At 35.3% G+C, this 16,260-nt stretch overlaps 1 protein-coding gene across 7 annotated transcripts in view; it reads left to right on the top strand.

Annotated features, from left to right (window-relative positions):
* NAV3 (neuron navigator 3) overlaps positions 1-16,260 on the top strand; it is a 600,880-nt gene that overhangs the window by 337,394 nt on the left and 247,226 nt on the right. For all 7 annotated transcript variants that reach the window (XM_040491360.1, XM_040491363.1, XM_040491362.1 and 4 more), the window contains exons 2-3: positions 11,594-11,711; positions 12,361-12,413. In XM_040491360.1, coding sequence (XP_040347294.1) covers positions 11,594-11,711; positions 12,361-12,413 — 171 coding nt within the window. The remainder of the gene's footprint in view (positions 1-11,593; positions 11,712-12,360; positions 12,414-16,260) is intronic.

The following is a 16,260-nucleotide window of genomic DNA, read 5'->3' as shown; positions in this document are numbered from 1 at the left end:
GATGCCACGGTTTATATATGGCCTCAGTTATTTTTCTCTGTAAAGAAACCACAGGTGAAAAAGATTAGAACATACTATAGTTTGCACAATAAGCCCCATCCTTTCTTTTCCTACGAGCTTACACTGGGGTCTATACCTGTTCATCTAACAGATCTAACATCTAACATCTATTCATTATAGTCCAAGCTAATAATTTGTGGCTATAAATTTAAACAGATAAATATCAATCTAATTTTGGTTCCAGTAAAATCTGAAACTTGAATTAAGGGGTACATTTTATAGCCACATATCAAGGAAGAGGATGGGTAGGATTGCCTGCATCAGAGTTGAAAATATTGATGTTGATTACTTGTTCCATCTGGCTTATGGTCACAATAAGTACATCAGACAGTTTAGGTGTATTCTTAGATAGGAATTAACTCAAAGAACTGGGAAACTTAAATGCACTAATAATGGAAAGTGATATTTATGCATGTAAATGAAGTTTAGTCATGTTTACTTAAGACTGGTAATCCCTTCACAGGGAATATATTATTAGTACTATATGTGACATGGACTGGAATTTTAATATATTCATCAGCATTAGGGTGTTTTCATCTTTGCAAATAAAATCAAACCCTTTTTAAAAAATATGAAAGGTATTGGGGTACCTAGTTAGCCTGGTTAAGTGTCCAACTCTTGATTTCAGCTCAGGTCATGATCTCACGGTTCATGGGATGCAGCCCCATGTCGGGCTCCATGTGGTGCCTGCTTGGGATTCTCTCTCTCTCCCTCTCTCTGTCTCTCTAAATAAATAAATATTTAAAAAATTAAATAAGAATTAAAACATTAAAGGATTATTTACATTTTCTTAAAACCTAAAACTGAAGGCATTTTTAGAGTACTATTATATTAGCCTGTCAAGATCACCACACACAACTGTACAACTCTGAGTGTATCCTTAATACGGATCACCTAAAGATGGTCCTATTATAGGCTATAAAAGCCAGACTTTTTTTTGGAGCCTAAGTAGGAGACACCATGATTATAATTTTCTCATATGCCTCCCAATTTTCCTCTTTAATTGTATTTACCTCCTTCTGCAGGATCAAATTACAGCCAGGGAATATGTGCAATCATTCTTTTTCTCTGCTTGCCAAGTGGCATTTTATGTAATTGTCCCATATCAGCTTCTCCAACCCACTCTCTCTTACCTGCAGGTGTGAGGTTCTGTGTCACTTCTGCAGGGTATTCAACTGTCAGGTAAACTGAGTGATTTCTCTAGTGTTAAAAGTTACTCTTTTCTCATTAAAATATACATTAAAAAATAATAAATTTTCTTGAAGTTTCCTTTTGCCCCTGACTTTCACTCCATTTTATTCTGACTTCTTTTTGATCTGTTTATCTAGTACCGACAGTTTATTTCAGAGGCTTTCATAAAGCATTTGGTAACCCGCAACTCTGTTCATACATAAGCACAATCCTTAACGTCCTGGGGGATTCACTATAGGCTCCCCACTGGCCAGCTGGTTGATGGACTGGGTACCTTGAACTTCAGTGCCTGTTGGTCTTAGGTATGATCATTGTAGTCAAAGAAAGAGTTTCCATTTGGGGCTGGAATGAGGGTGGGAGATACACCACCCTGCATTTCTGAAAAAGAAGGAGCCTAGAAGGGAAGACAGTTGCTCAAGTCTTTATATCAGCAAGCATAATTTCACTTAACCTCCGGTTTTCATTCCCATGTCTCCACCTTCCTGTCTGATGGGTAAGTCAACGCTGGATTTTCCCTGGTCAACATTTACTGGCTCTTGATGGAGCGAGGGGGAGGCATGTAACCATAGGCCTCTTCACTCTGGTCCACCCCACCTTCCATCTGGTCTGATGCCCACACTTGCTGAGCTCTTCTGGGGTTCTGTGGGAAAATCTGTTTACATTGCTCTGATATCTCCCTCTACAGGCTCCTGTGGTTTATTCTTCCTTTGTTCCCCTTTGCTACATCATTTATCATTCTTTCATCGGTTTTCTGTGTCCACGTATTGTGGTCATGGGAAATAGAGTTTGACTTTTATTTACTTATTTAATTAGTTAATTTATTTATTTGTATTCTGGCTGTCTGGAGGGAAATTTTCTAGAAAATACAGGGCGGAAAAGTACTGCACCTTCTAGAAAGTGGAAGTCTTACACTAGCCTCTTAAGTAGGCTCCCTTTGTTCAGTTTTTCTCTGCTCGAAACTATCCTCCATAGCGGCACCAGAGCGGCAGTTAGAAACACGGCCAGAGCTATCATTTTTATATCCCTATATATAAATAAGCTAACATTCACCTAAAAATATTGAGGCAGCCCTCTTATATTTATATATGACTCCACCTGATTCCTATTCTCTTACTTCTAGTCTTTCTATGTGCCTCTTCCCCATGCTGTGACCAAATGGAATTATTCAATATTCAGTGAATTCTGCATGCTGTTTCATACCTGTGACGCTTTGTAGATTTCGTTATTCCTGTATCTGTCAGTAGAATATACTTTCCCCTTCTTTCTGCTTATCAAATATCATCGTTTTGTGTGGCTTTCCTCAATCTTCATTCTTCTAGAACCTTCATAGCCGTACCTTCCTCTTTTCTTTCCTTTTCTTTCTTTCCTTTTCGTTTTTCCTTTTCTTTCTTTCTTTCTTTCTTTCTTTCTTTCTTTCTTTCTGCCACTTTTCTTGAAGCCAATTCACTTTTAAAAAGAATACATTGGCTTCATAAAGAGGCTCTTTTTCTGAAAGTAAATGGGAGTGCTTGGGTGATTTTTAGGTAGGAAGGTAAATTACTTGATCAGATTTGCATTTTAAAGTCATCACTAGCAATAGTGTATAAAACAGTTTATTGCTTAGCCTGCCTACATTCAGACTGTTTTTAGGACTGGTAAAGCAATTTGGGTGAGAGATGATGAAAAGCTGAACCAGGGTGATTATAGCAGTAATGGGGCAGAAGGGTCAAGAGCCATTCAGGATATAGAATTAACAGAACTGGGTCAGAGATTGGATATGAGAAATAAAGAAAAAGTTGGAGGAAATTATCGGAATCAATTTTATGTTTTCTTTAGAATTTTCTTGCCTTTATAGACCATTCACGAATTTTCTGCAGTTGTTCAATCTTTAATAGTCACTTTTAAATCAACCTTTAAACTCGAAAAAAAAAATTTTCTCACACAAACTTAAAGTTTTATTTTTTTGCAGAATCCCCAAAGATTTAGATGGAAAAGTGAATGCTTTTCAGTACTTTGGGGGGTTATAATTAATGGTTATAAATTTAATGACCCCTCTAAGAAGTTGTTTTATATATTTTATTCAATTTATTTAAACTTTACAGAAACTTAATTTTTTAAAACAATTTTTATTACTGAAGAATAGCTGATGTACATTGTTATATTCGTTTCAGGTGTATAGCATAGTGATAAAACACATTTATACACTACTTAGTGCTCACCATGACAAATATACACCATACAACATTATTACAAATTATTGACTATACTCCTAGTGTAATACTTTTTATCTCTGTGACTTATTTATTTCATAACTGGAAGTTTGTACCTCTTAATCCCTTTCACTTATTTTACCACCCCCCCCCCGTTTTCCCCTCTTGCAACCACTAGATTATTCACTGTATTTGTGGATTTGTTTCTGTTTGTGCATTTGTTTTGTGTTTTTAGGTTTCGCATATAAGTGAAATCACAAGACGTTCGTCTTCCTTTGACTTATTCCACTTAGCATAATAACCTCTAGGTCCATCCACGTTGTCTCAAATAGTAAGATCTCATACTCTTTTATGGCTAATATTCCGCATATTTATCTATCCATCTATCAACAGAAACTTGAGTTGGCTATTATAAATAATCCTGCAACAAACTTAGGGGGCATATATCTTTTGAAATTAACATTTTCATTTTCTCTGAGTAAATACCTATGTGGAATTACTGGGTCATATGGTATTTCGATTTTTAATTTCTTGAGAAACCTCCATACTGTTTTCCACAGTGATTGTGCCAATTTACATTCCCACCAACAGTGTATGAGGATTCCTTTTTCTCCACATCTCTGACAGCACTTGTTATTTTTTGTGCTTTTGATATTAACCATCCTGACTGGTGTGGTATCTCATTGTGCTTTTGATTTGCATTTCCCTGATGTTGAGGATATTTTTATGTCTCTTGCCATCTGGATCTTACCTTTGGAAGAGTGTCTATTCAGGTCTTCTGCCCATTTCTAAATCAGACTGTTTTCTTTTTGATGTTGAGTCCTACACGTTCTTTATATATTTTGGATATTAACCACTTATCAGAATTAATTTGAAAATGTCTTCTCCTGTTCAATAGGTTGCCTTTTTATTTTGTTGATTTTTTTCACTATGCAGAAGCTTTTTATCTTGCTGTGATCCCAGTAGTTTATTTTTGCTTTTGTTCCCCTTGTCTGAGGAGACATATCCATAAATATGTTGTTAAGGCCAGTGTCAAAGGCAGAGATTACTGCCTATATTTTCTTCCAGGAGTTTTATGGTTTCAGGTCTCACACTTAGGTCTTTAATCCATTTTGAGTATATTTTTGTGTATGATGTAAGAAGCTGGTCCAGTTTCATTCTTTTGCAGATAGCTGTCCATTTTTCCCAGCACCATTTATTGAAGACTGTCTTTTCCCCCACTTCATATTCTTGCCTCCTTTGTCATAGGTTAATTGACCATATACACCTGGGTTCATTTCTGGGAAGTGGATCCTGTTCCATTGATCTATGTGTCTTATTTTGTCCCAGTACCATACTGTTTTGATTAGTATGGTTTTATAGTATATCTTGAAATCTGGAATTGTGATACCTCCAGTTTTGTTATTCCTTCTCAAGATTGCTTTGGCTACTCAAGGTATTTTGTGGTTCTATACTTTTTTAGTTTAGAACTAAACTATATATTTGTTTTAGTCCTGTGATTTTGATATAGATTTCACTGAATCTGTAGTTTGGTTTGGGGAGTACAGACATTTTAATAATACTAATTCTTCTAATCCATGAACATGGTATATCATTCCATATGTTTGTGTCTTTTTCAATTTATTTTATCAGTGTCTTAAAGTTTTCACAGTATAAGTCTTTCACTTCCTTGGTTAAATTTATTCTTAGATATTTTATTCCTTTTGGTGCAATTATACAGAGATTGAGAAACTCCATAAAGAGCCAGAATTTACCTTGATGTAAAAACAGAAATAAATTAGCTGAGTTCAACCATTTACTTGGTGAATCTGTTACATATATTATGATGATCTCAACATTACCAAAAGCTTTGAATGGGTTCACTTCCTACTAATACCACGTGGTCCTCAGTATTGAGAATTCTAGGTCTGTAAGGGTCATGAAATTTGACTCAGTGGATCTGGTGGTCATGTTAGTTCTGTAACATCAACGAAAGATTCAGTCTGTGATTGGCTTTTTAAACTAAAAATAGCATGTCTTATGTCTTAATTCCATGTTGTAATTTTCCAGCCTTCTTTATCCAGTATTGCATACATTCATGACTTTTTGAGTACTAAACTTAGATGTGCAAAATTACGACTTTTAAAAATAATAAATATGTAGGTCCACCTCCCAAGCCTTTCTTTATGTGCAGTAGTAGAAAATTTATTTCTCCAAATGCAAGATAATTCAGTCACTTCTGGTTTAAAGTTCAGTCTTGAGGAAAAAGTTCATTCAGTTCCAGATTCTTCCCCTTCCCCTGTGCATCTTTTCTCCCTGGAATGACTGGTTCAGGTTGGTAAGCATGGTTACTAATGATCATAGCACCATGATAGTTTTCATCTTTGTGGGCAGAATACTTATGTCACAGTCACATTTCCCTGATCCATTTATTTGTTAACTTTATGTAATTTGTCTTACACTGCTTTCTAAGATACAGAAGCCTACTTATTGCCATTGAATTTCTTTGTTTTCAACCCAATTTCTATCTGTTAAAGATTTAAAAAATCCTATATGATTTCTCAAAGTTGATAATTTGAACATATCAGAGAGTAGTATTTTATAGGGATATATAACTACTGCTTGAATGTTGGGAAAAAAACTAATGTGTATAAATATGTGCAGGGTTAAAACTAGCTCAGCTAGTATGTAAAAATCATGTGACTACATTTATAATATTTTCTAACCAGGTTATAGTTTTGCATCTTTCTATTAAAACAACCTCTGGGGTTAAATGAAGTCTGTTTTTCTTCTACTACTTCTTTAATGTCTTTGATCATTTAATACTCATTAAAATATTGTATCTCTTTGAAATATTTATATATCTCAGAGTAGTATATGCAATAACAAAAGTACTCATAATTATTTTTATATTGCGGTTAGGTTATTTATAATACACTCATCAAATGCTAAATTAAATATTGGTTTTAAAGTTCAGGGGCAGCTTGCTGTGATATACAGATGCTGTTTGTTATATTGTCTGTAGTAAAAAAAAAATACTATAAACAAAAGCTTAGGACTCTGTGGAAAATCAGATCTTCTGATGTTGTTTTACTATGACAAGTTCACTGGACAGAAGCAATATGGTGTCACATATATTGCCTTCTATTTGAACCCATTGTTTTATAATGAGAAAAAAAAAACACTGTAAAAGAAATATAAGAGCAAATGGCTAAGCTAAGGGATCATTACATTTTGCAAAAGTTTTCCTTAGGTTAACTACATTTGGGCAAATAGCTAAGATTTAAGGATTTGAAATGATAATCGTTCATAATCATTATATTTAATATAAACTCATTATAATTAATATAGATGTAGTTTACATTAAAATAGTAATAGTGAATAGTAATATTTAACATTTAACAAGTACTTATTAAGTGAAAGGCTGTGTTCCAAAACTATAAATTCATTCAATCCTTACAATAATCCCATTAGTATGTAATACTATTGTTGCCATTTTACAGAAGAGAAAAACTCTGGAACTGAGAGAAAATAAACATTCAACCCATGTTCACACGGCTTTTAAGAGTGGGGCAGAATTTCCAACAATATGGAATATTTCTCAAGGAGTACATAGTCTTGCATAATAGGCCTTGAAATTCATGCAGATCAATATGAAATATAAATTATGCCATGGTATCTTTGATTTTATCATAATGAATTACTGTAAATGAATTAATACATATATGATTTTACCTGAACTGAGTATTCCTTTGTTAAGTCTAATCTCATTAATTTTCTGAATCTCTAAAATATAATTACCATATCAGATAACATTATATTTATAATATTGCAGTTAAAACAGGTGAGGAAAATTGACTCCACATATTTAGAGATAAGTTATATTTAAAGCTTCAGCCAGACCTAGATGACTGAACATTAATTTATGATTAATTTGATATTGTTCCCCATCATATCAGTCTGTTCACTAAAAACCTATAGTTACTTTATAGCATAATCCTACAAAAAACATTACCACTCATTTTGTATCTCAAGTGAAGCTAAGTGGTTAAATATTGTGATTTTGTGTGTGTGTGTCTGGTAATGAACCAAAGGCAACTTTGGAGTTCAGATCCAAAATCTGGACATGATTTTGCCATTCTGTTGTATTTATTTGAACAATAGATTCTAATGTGACAGTTGATGAGGTTGTTGGTATCCTCTGTCACTGGAGTAGTACAGGAAGTTTATTGATGCGTTTTGCATATATTTAAATGCCATGTGTCCTTTGCTTGAAAACTGTCTCATTACAGATACATCTCATATTTCCACTTATTTCTTCAATTTACATATATAAAATTTTAAAAGGCAAAAATAAATTTATGTGTAATATTAAAGATATACTTATAAGTTACTTTGTAATTGTTTTATATTTCATCTAGATAATAACATCCTTTCCAAAGGAAAGGTCTCAAGTAGGTCACAAGTATCTTTTACACATGTTTAAGAAAGATAAGTAAAGCATAAGGACTTTTTTTAAATGGAGATTTATTTTTAGTTTATTCATATAGTCCGAATTGGTTTTGCTGATTGCAACTAAAGTCAGAGATTATGGTCTGAGCAATGTTTCACATATTAAAGATGGTATACAAGTCAAAGCACTTAGGCTTGGGATTCCTCTGGAAGAAATCTGGACCAAGTGAAAAACATTTTATGAGCTAAGTCAGAGGCTTTTCCAGTCAGTCTTGAAGGCAACCAGCTGGCTTCCCATCTGTTTCCTTACCTAAGTCCAGGAGCAAGTTGGATATAAGCTAAGGCACTGTTGACATGCATTTGGAGAATGAAAGTGTTCTTGTTTTCATTTCTAATATATCCCATTCTGTGTATATTTAAATAAGTTTTTTTTTTTGCCTAATTTAATGCCATCATAAAACAATGCATGTAACCTAGAGTTTGATGGGGGTGGTGTCACAATGGAGGCATTGCAAACCTGAATGAGAACATGGCAGCCTTAAACTAGATACCTTCCTCTGAGTTTAGATGGCAGACAGATATGTGGCCACATTGAATTAGAAGGCAGGAGGTGTCAGAGATGCAAGTAGTGGCAGAATTAACAAGGAGCACATTTAAAAAAAATTTTTAAATGTTTATTTATTTTTGAAGTAGATAGAGAAAAAGAGAGAGAGAGAGAGAGCACGAGTAGGGGTGGGGGGGAAGGGAGGGAAACACAGAATCTGAAACAGGCTCCAGGCTCTGTCAGCACAGAGCCCGATACAGGGCTTAAATTCAGGGAACGGTGAGATCTTGACTTAGGCTGAAGTCAGACTCTTAATCGAGTGAGCCACCCAGACACCCTAAGGAGCACAATTTTTTCAGTCTTCTGCCAATCCTCTAAAATTTTTAACCTCTACAAAACAATAACCTTAATAAATATTTGTTGGAAAGCCATCATAGCAAAGAAAACTAGATGCCATAATGATGATAATAATAGCAGACATTTCTTCAGGGCTAATTCTGTGGTGGATACTTTACAAGTGCTGTCTTATTTAATCCTGCCATAACCCTCCAATGGAGGTATTAATATTATGCTTATTTTGCAGATGAGGAATTTGAGGTTTAGAGAGGATAAGAAACTTGTCCAAAGGTCCCATGGGTGGTAAGAGGTCTCCTGGGCCTCAAAGCCAGGTCTACTGACTCCAGAACTCATGTTCTTCATCTTTGAGGGATCCTTTAAAGTCAGCCAACCGGTCCTTGTAACTCACTGCCAATGGAGACAATGGCACAAATCAAGTCTGGCTCAACCTGAAATTTCTAGTAGAAGGCCAAGCAATTAATGTTATGATTTGCCTGGTGTGTAGAGGGGAAAGTCCTCAATGTTTTAGATTTTCAACAGTATACATCCTTGTAAAAATAAATTTTCCTATTGCAAAATAGTAAATACAAGTAGAATAAAATTTTGAGGCAAATGACCCCTGAATAAAAAAAAAAGTGTCTATCTAGAAATTGTGTGTTTGCTTTCTAATTGAGCAGTTATGCAAGCATATTTTCTTATACTAATATCTTTGGTATAAAGATTATGAATATGGTGAAAGGAGGTGTAACATTGCCATCTCATTTATTTTTCTTATGCAACTGGATGCTTCCAATTGTTTATACTCTTAGGAAACTTAACACTGTGTTGCATTAAGATTCTACTTTATATTTTCTAAAATAAACATTTTCTTTGACTATACTGTATTTTGGAATGTTTATACCTAGGATTCATTAAGAAAAAAAAAAAACCTAACAGCCCTACTTAGGTTTGGGTCCTATAAAAATAGGAGCATGAAAGTGTGAAAGATACATTTTTAAGGCTCTCTCTTATAGCTTTATATGTAGTAGAGACAGATTTAAGCAAATTAAATATCTTTCAACAGGGGTATTGATATGTACAATATAATATCAAAAATAGTGAGACATTGGGGTACCTGGGTGGCTCCATCAGTTAAGCATCTGACTTTGGCTCAGGTCATGATGTCATGGTTCATGGGTTCAAGCCCCCTGTCAGAGTCTGCACTGACAGCATAGAGCCTGCTTGGGATTCTCTCCCCCACCCCTCTCTCTGTCCCTTCCCCACTCTCTCTCTCAAAATTAAATAAGCATTTAAAAAATACCTAAAAAATAGCGAGACATATGTATGTAAAATGGTTATAGCAATGTTACTAAAATACTGTTACATAGAAAGTTGAAAAGTGCAGAACGATAAATGAAATTTGAGACATTTTTGGTTAAAAATCCTATCGTGTGTGTATATATGTGTGTGTAATACGGTGTCATGTGGTCCAGTGTGTTAAGCATAAAACAAAATTCTAGACCTATTCATACCAAATTATTGAAAAGCGGAAAAATTATTGAAAAGTTGTGAGGAAACTTTTACTTCTTAGTTTCTACACTTCGGACTTATTTTATTTTTATGAAAACACGTATATTGGTTTTGTTAGAAGCAAAAAGTGGTATTTTTTTTCCAATTTTCTTGGCCTTCAGTGCTTATGACTAAAAGATGCAAGTTACCTCTTCAGTCTAATTGTCCTCATAAAGGCTTGCTGCCTTAATTACAGATTTTCCAACTGTGCCTGATTCCTTTGCCACTCTGCCCTTCTGTACTGGTATTCTCTGTGGGGAAGGCCCTTCCCTTCCCTTCCCTTCCCTTCTTATGCCCAGGTTCCATTATGTTCCCTGTTCTAATTCCAGTGCTTCTCTAACACACTTTTATATGTATATTTCTCAATCAATTCCCCTCCTCTGTTACCATTGCAGACACTGTGTTCTTCTGTTACATATTACATACCATAGTTTGCCTTGTAATAAACTTGACTAATGTATCTGAAAGAGCCGTCTGTAAAATTGAAACATCTTAATGCTTATTTATTTCCTTATACTTAGATTACATTACCTTAGGGGTGTCCCATAACATTTGAAAAATTAGTAGATTTTTATTTTTGTGACAATTTTTGAACAATTCCAGCTTTTCTATATATCGTAATTTACTTTCAGTCACTTCTACTTTATGACAGATTGCCAATCTTGAGATTTATAATCCGCTCCTACACTCTATGTTGTGATTTCTATGTAATAACTATATTTGCTTCCTCTATTTTCTTATATAAACACATTTCAAGAGGCTTAAATGGGAGATGGCAGTCCAAATAAAATAACTTTGGCATTTGCAATTATTTTATAACACGGTGCCAAAATATTGTCACACGTAGTATCTCACATGACAAATCTAATCAAGTGTTAGAGAAACAGAAATTTTTGTAATAGGTTCCTGTATAAATCAGTACAGGTGATTTCCTTTTACGAGGACAGGCAGGATTATTTTCGATAGGACAGAAGCAGGTTAAAGAGTGAAAACCCAACTGACTTGCAAACAGGAGTTTCCTGGGTAGTCATTGGGGAAGGGAGTTTTGCTGTGTCACAAGTGACTAGTCCCTGGTTTTGAAAGAGAGTGACTCATCCTCCTTTGAAACAAGAGATAAGTGGGAGAGAGAGCTGTATAAAATTATTTTACAACTATTTCCTTTTGAGCTATGACTTCTTAAACTGGAATGTGATCCAGAATAGCTTCCCTTTGAATCCAACATTTGTCTTAAGCATTTTTATTGTCTCTATTTTCTCTCACACCATCTCCCTTCTTCTCTCCCTCTGTTCAACAGATTTACACGGACTGGGCCAACCACTACCTAGCAAAATCAGGCCATAAGCGGCTGATCAAGGATTTGCAACAAGACATTGCAGATGGAGTGCTGCTAGCCGAAATCATCCAGATCATTGGTAAGACTTGCCCTCTGGGAAAAACCATGAAAGTCTCCCCCCCCCCCCACCCGCCTTGGTCAAACACAATTTAAGTTGAATGCATATGAACTTAGTCCCTGTGTCTCTGAGATTAATGTAGCTCTCCCGTGATTTAATTAAAAATGTTTATGTGAGAATGTTTGAAAAAAGCAGTTTGGCTATACTTTTAAATGGCTAGAACTGTATCTTTACATCCACTGGATTGTCAGAAATGAACGCTTCATTAAACCATATGTCTCCCATGTGTGCATTTCGTTAGCTAAGGCAACGCATACACTCTGAGATTCCTTGAAACTGTATCCTGATCCAGCAGGGACAATTGTGAAAGGTTTCATGTCAGCAGTCATTTGGCACAGGCTAAAGAATTAGCAGCAACTTCCTTCTCACTCACTTTTTTTTTTTTTTTTTTTTTTGCCTGAGTTGTGCATATGGAATTGGCGGCGGCTAACAAGTGTGTCCTCTTGTACGCGGCTGGGGAGACAGAGTGAATGTAGCAGCAGCATTGTGCTTGTTTTGGTTTTGGTTTTGGTTTTTGTGTTTTCTTAGTCTCCTTTTTTTTTGTGTTTCACTTCATTGCTTAAGCATGTCATTCTTTTTTTCTCTCTTTTATTTTATTTCTTGGCTTTAGCAAATGAAAAAGTTGAAGATATCAATGGATGTCCTAGGAGTCAATCTCAGATGGTAAGAATCAAATTTATTTTAAAATATAATGCTTACCTTCACTTTTGATTACACTGCATTTGTAAATGGACTAGAAATTTCTTTTGCATGCCTTCCTGCTTAAGAAACCATTCGATCACATTCTATCATATGTGTTTCTTTGGGTGCAGTTTATGGGCAAATGATAGCATCAGCACAGCTGAATATGGATGACTCCTGAATAACATGTGTCCAGGTGTTTTATCAGATCCTTGACTTTTTGTTGTTGTTGTTGCTCTGATGGCTGAATAATTTAATACTGGTCTTGCTGGCAGTAAATCCCATTTCCAATTTTAAGTGGAGCCTTTTTGTCTGAACAACTGGTTTGAAGAACAGAGCTGGCCATGTGCATCTGAGAAATACATAAATAGTATTTTCCTTGTTCATGACAAAGTCCAGTGTAAACACAGAGACTCCTCAGCACTTTTGGAAATAGCTCCAAAGGCATGCTGCTGGACGTTTTCTGAACAGTGACTGATCATGAGATATGATTCATAGCCTTTTTCAGAAAGCTGTTGATCTACAGGTCTGTGCCTTTCCCATCTCTCTTTTTATCTTTACCAACTGGTAAAGTTTAAAGTTTTATAATGAAAAAATAGATTGATAAACTGCTGAGGTAAAAACTTACCCCCCTATGTATGAAATAGCCACAACTGAAGTTTCTAGGACAACCTGAAATACAAATGCCTTCATTAAAGTTACATCAGCAGATATAATCAGGAGTGATAGCCAAAATCCATCAGATGAGGCTTCCTTCAAACCTCTAGCACAAAATAGACATTTTAAGTGAATGTAATGACTTCTCAATTGTCAGGGATTGGAGAAGGAAAAAAAGAGAACTCTTTTGATGTGCTGACTTGCTTTACTTAATGTCAGAAAACTGAAATCCAAAATAATAAAAGGAATTTATTCTTAAAGAGTGATTAATTAGCATGTCGTGTGTGTGTGTGTGTATGTCTGTGTCTGTGTGTGTGTGTGTGTCTGTGTGTGTGTGTATATGATTAATAAACACTCAAAGGCACTATTACAATACATAAACCCTGCATAACTGTTGTGAAAAAAAATCTCGGTAAAAAACAATTTTCTGTAAAATAATTCAGTTTTAAGGGGACTTCTTGATCTAATTATTCTGGGCACAAGCATGGCACTATGGAAATTAATTATAATTTTACTGAAAGCAATTATAATACCTTCCGACCCTGCTAAAATAATAGCTGTGTGATATTGGAAAATGATGTAACCTCTCTGAGTTTCAGCTTTTTCATCTGTATAATGAACCCTAATTAGGATATGATAATGACCTATAATTATGGATATTCTTTACTACCAAAACTGATATGGAAATATAATAGTGCTGCTATAAACTTTGTTAAGACATATTCGTGAATTAACACATGTTAAACGTTTTTTAGAGCTTTATATTAAAAATCTGTATAGTCCCTGAATATCATATTTTATGTTTCTTAAACTCAACACTTGGGTTTACTTTCATTATTTCAATTATAAGGAGGTGTTGGATAGTAAAATAGGTCTTGTCTGTTGTCATTCCAGTTTGATTCTGATTACAGAGAATCCAATAAACAGCCAAGCTAATATTTCATGACAGAAAAAACAAAACAAACAAAAAAAACCTACGAAGTTCATAACTATGGATAGGAATATAGTCCTTACATATTTATCTGAAACATCTGTACCGAAGATTCTACAAATCTGTGAAAACATTCTCATGAGTATTAGACTCTGTTAATTTTTTTTATTACTTCCTAATCCTTATTAGCCCCCAAATGTCATGTAACATCTAGTATACATGTCGTGTTGATATTTCTGCTTTTGATTAACACACACACACACACACACACACACACACACACACACACCAGAAAAACCAAAGCCTGAGGGATGTAGATGCTATGAAAAAGGTAGTTTTTCCAGCCAAACAGTATTAGTTGGAATCACTTTGGATTTTGAGTTAAGAATGACTTGTATCCTCATTTTTTTTCTGATGTGGTTGAATTTTGAATCTGAAGTTGACATGCCCTCCATGTGTTGATTCAGAATAATGCATATAACAAAAATAGAGCTTTCTAGTTGAATTACTTTTGCCTCTATTCCTAAGAATTGGCATTGGCACTATATTATTAATGGATAAAAATCCAGACTTTAACTGAGACAAGAAATTAGGGGAAAGAGAATTATGACAGAGTATGACTGGGCTTATGAAGTTCTTATAAATTTCATATATCTATTCCAAACAGGATGTTGCCTGTTTCTTTATTGCTTAACAACCAAGAGGTGAAACATTAATAACAGTGAGTGCTATCCTTACTCACAAAACTGCTTTGACCACATCCTTTTGAATATCTGATTTTTTATGGTGCTTGCTGTTTGTGTGGAATAAGGAAAGGTAAAGTAAAAACTAGGTATGCTCCTGTTCGTAGTCACAAATTATTTAAATTTCAAATTTGATAACTTTTATTGGATGGTTTTAAACCTTTAAGAATACAGAGTCTCTTGTGGTATGAATATACAATATATTGATGAATATTTTGATGAATAGTAGTCAGGTAATTCATATTTAGCCAATATTTGCTGAGCACCTGAGCTACCAGATTGAGGGACCCTTGAGGATCAAAGGAGCAAATATTGAAACAAATAATAGCAACAGTGCTGCATAGGTAAGAACAGAAGTACTGTGACGGGAGTCCACTGTGGCTTGAGTGCAGTGAGGTGTTTGTATGGGACGATGGAAGTCTGATCACACAGGGCTAAAGTATGGGGTTGGTTGAGGAGCCTTTTGAGGACTTTTAAAGCTGGCTGTGGCATGATCTGATGTAAGTATTTAAAAAAAAAAATCATCCTAGATGCTTTCTGGGAATTGTAGAATATGCGTTAAATCTTCATTTGGATGTGGGACGGGAGATGACGAATATAGGGAGGATGAATGTTCCCACAGTTTCTCCTGAGAAGTTACTATTAGACGTGATTACTACAGAGGGAGAAAACAGACTAAAGGTAGAAGGGGGAAGATGACAAATTCATACTTTGAAAGTAAAGTTTGACCTATCCGTTGGAACATCAAGTAGGAGGTGACTTCAGGCAATTAGGCATGTGTTCCTGAAGGTCACAATAAGGTGTTAGGTAGAATATAGCTAGTGCACAGGTAATGATTGAAGTCATGGAAAAAGGATGAGATTTCAACAGAAGGCCTGTATAAAGTCAGGAGGGGAGAGATTTGAGGTTCTCACACTGGGGAATATCAATATGTATGTGATGAGCAAAGGTGTAGGAATCAGAAATAGGGAAGAGTAGTGAGAGAGTGAGCCCATCTTTAAGAGGATGGATCCGCAGATGGGGATTATTGATCCTTAGGGTAGCTAGAGTAGCTTCAACTAGAGTACTTGGACTAACCCAGTGAGATGGGCAAAGTAAGATGAGCAGAATGCGGTGGATGTTGTCAAATGCTACTTAGCCAACTAGTTGGTGTACCTCTACAAAGAAGTTGGTTCTAGCAATTAGGCAGGCATTAATGACCTTGATGCAAATGTCTTCTATAGGATGACCATGTGTTAATTAAGGAGTAAGAGAGGTGCCCCTGTCTATTGAGATTTGGATAATCTTTCTAGGAATTTCCTGTTGAAGAGAAAAACAAAAATATAGCTATAGTTTGAGAGGAAGGAAGGGTGAGGGGAGCTTTTGGAAGGGGGGAAATAGGCAGAGGAGGAGGAAGCAGTAAGGAGAGAGAAGAATCCAGGGGACTGGGGAGACAAAAGATGATGCCAAATCCTAAAGCAAGTGGCAAAGGAATAAATTGGAAGTCTGTGTAGAAGAT

Source organism: Herpailurus yagouaroundi, unplaced genomic scaffold (assembly GCF_014898765.1).
Source record: "Herpailurus yagouaroundi ecotype Mexico unplaced genomic scaffold, PumYag 182, whole genome shotgun sequence".
NCBI classification, from domain to species: Eukaryota; Metazoa; Chordata; class Mammalia; order Carnivora; family Felidae; genus Herpailurus; species Herpailurus yagouaroundi.
Note: the sequence above shows the minus strand (reverse complement) of the source record. Positions and strands in the feature narration are given on the sequence as shown.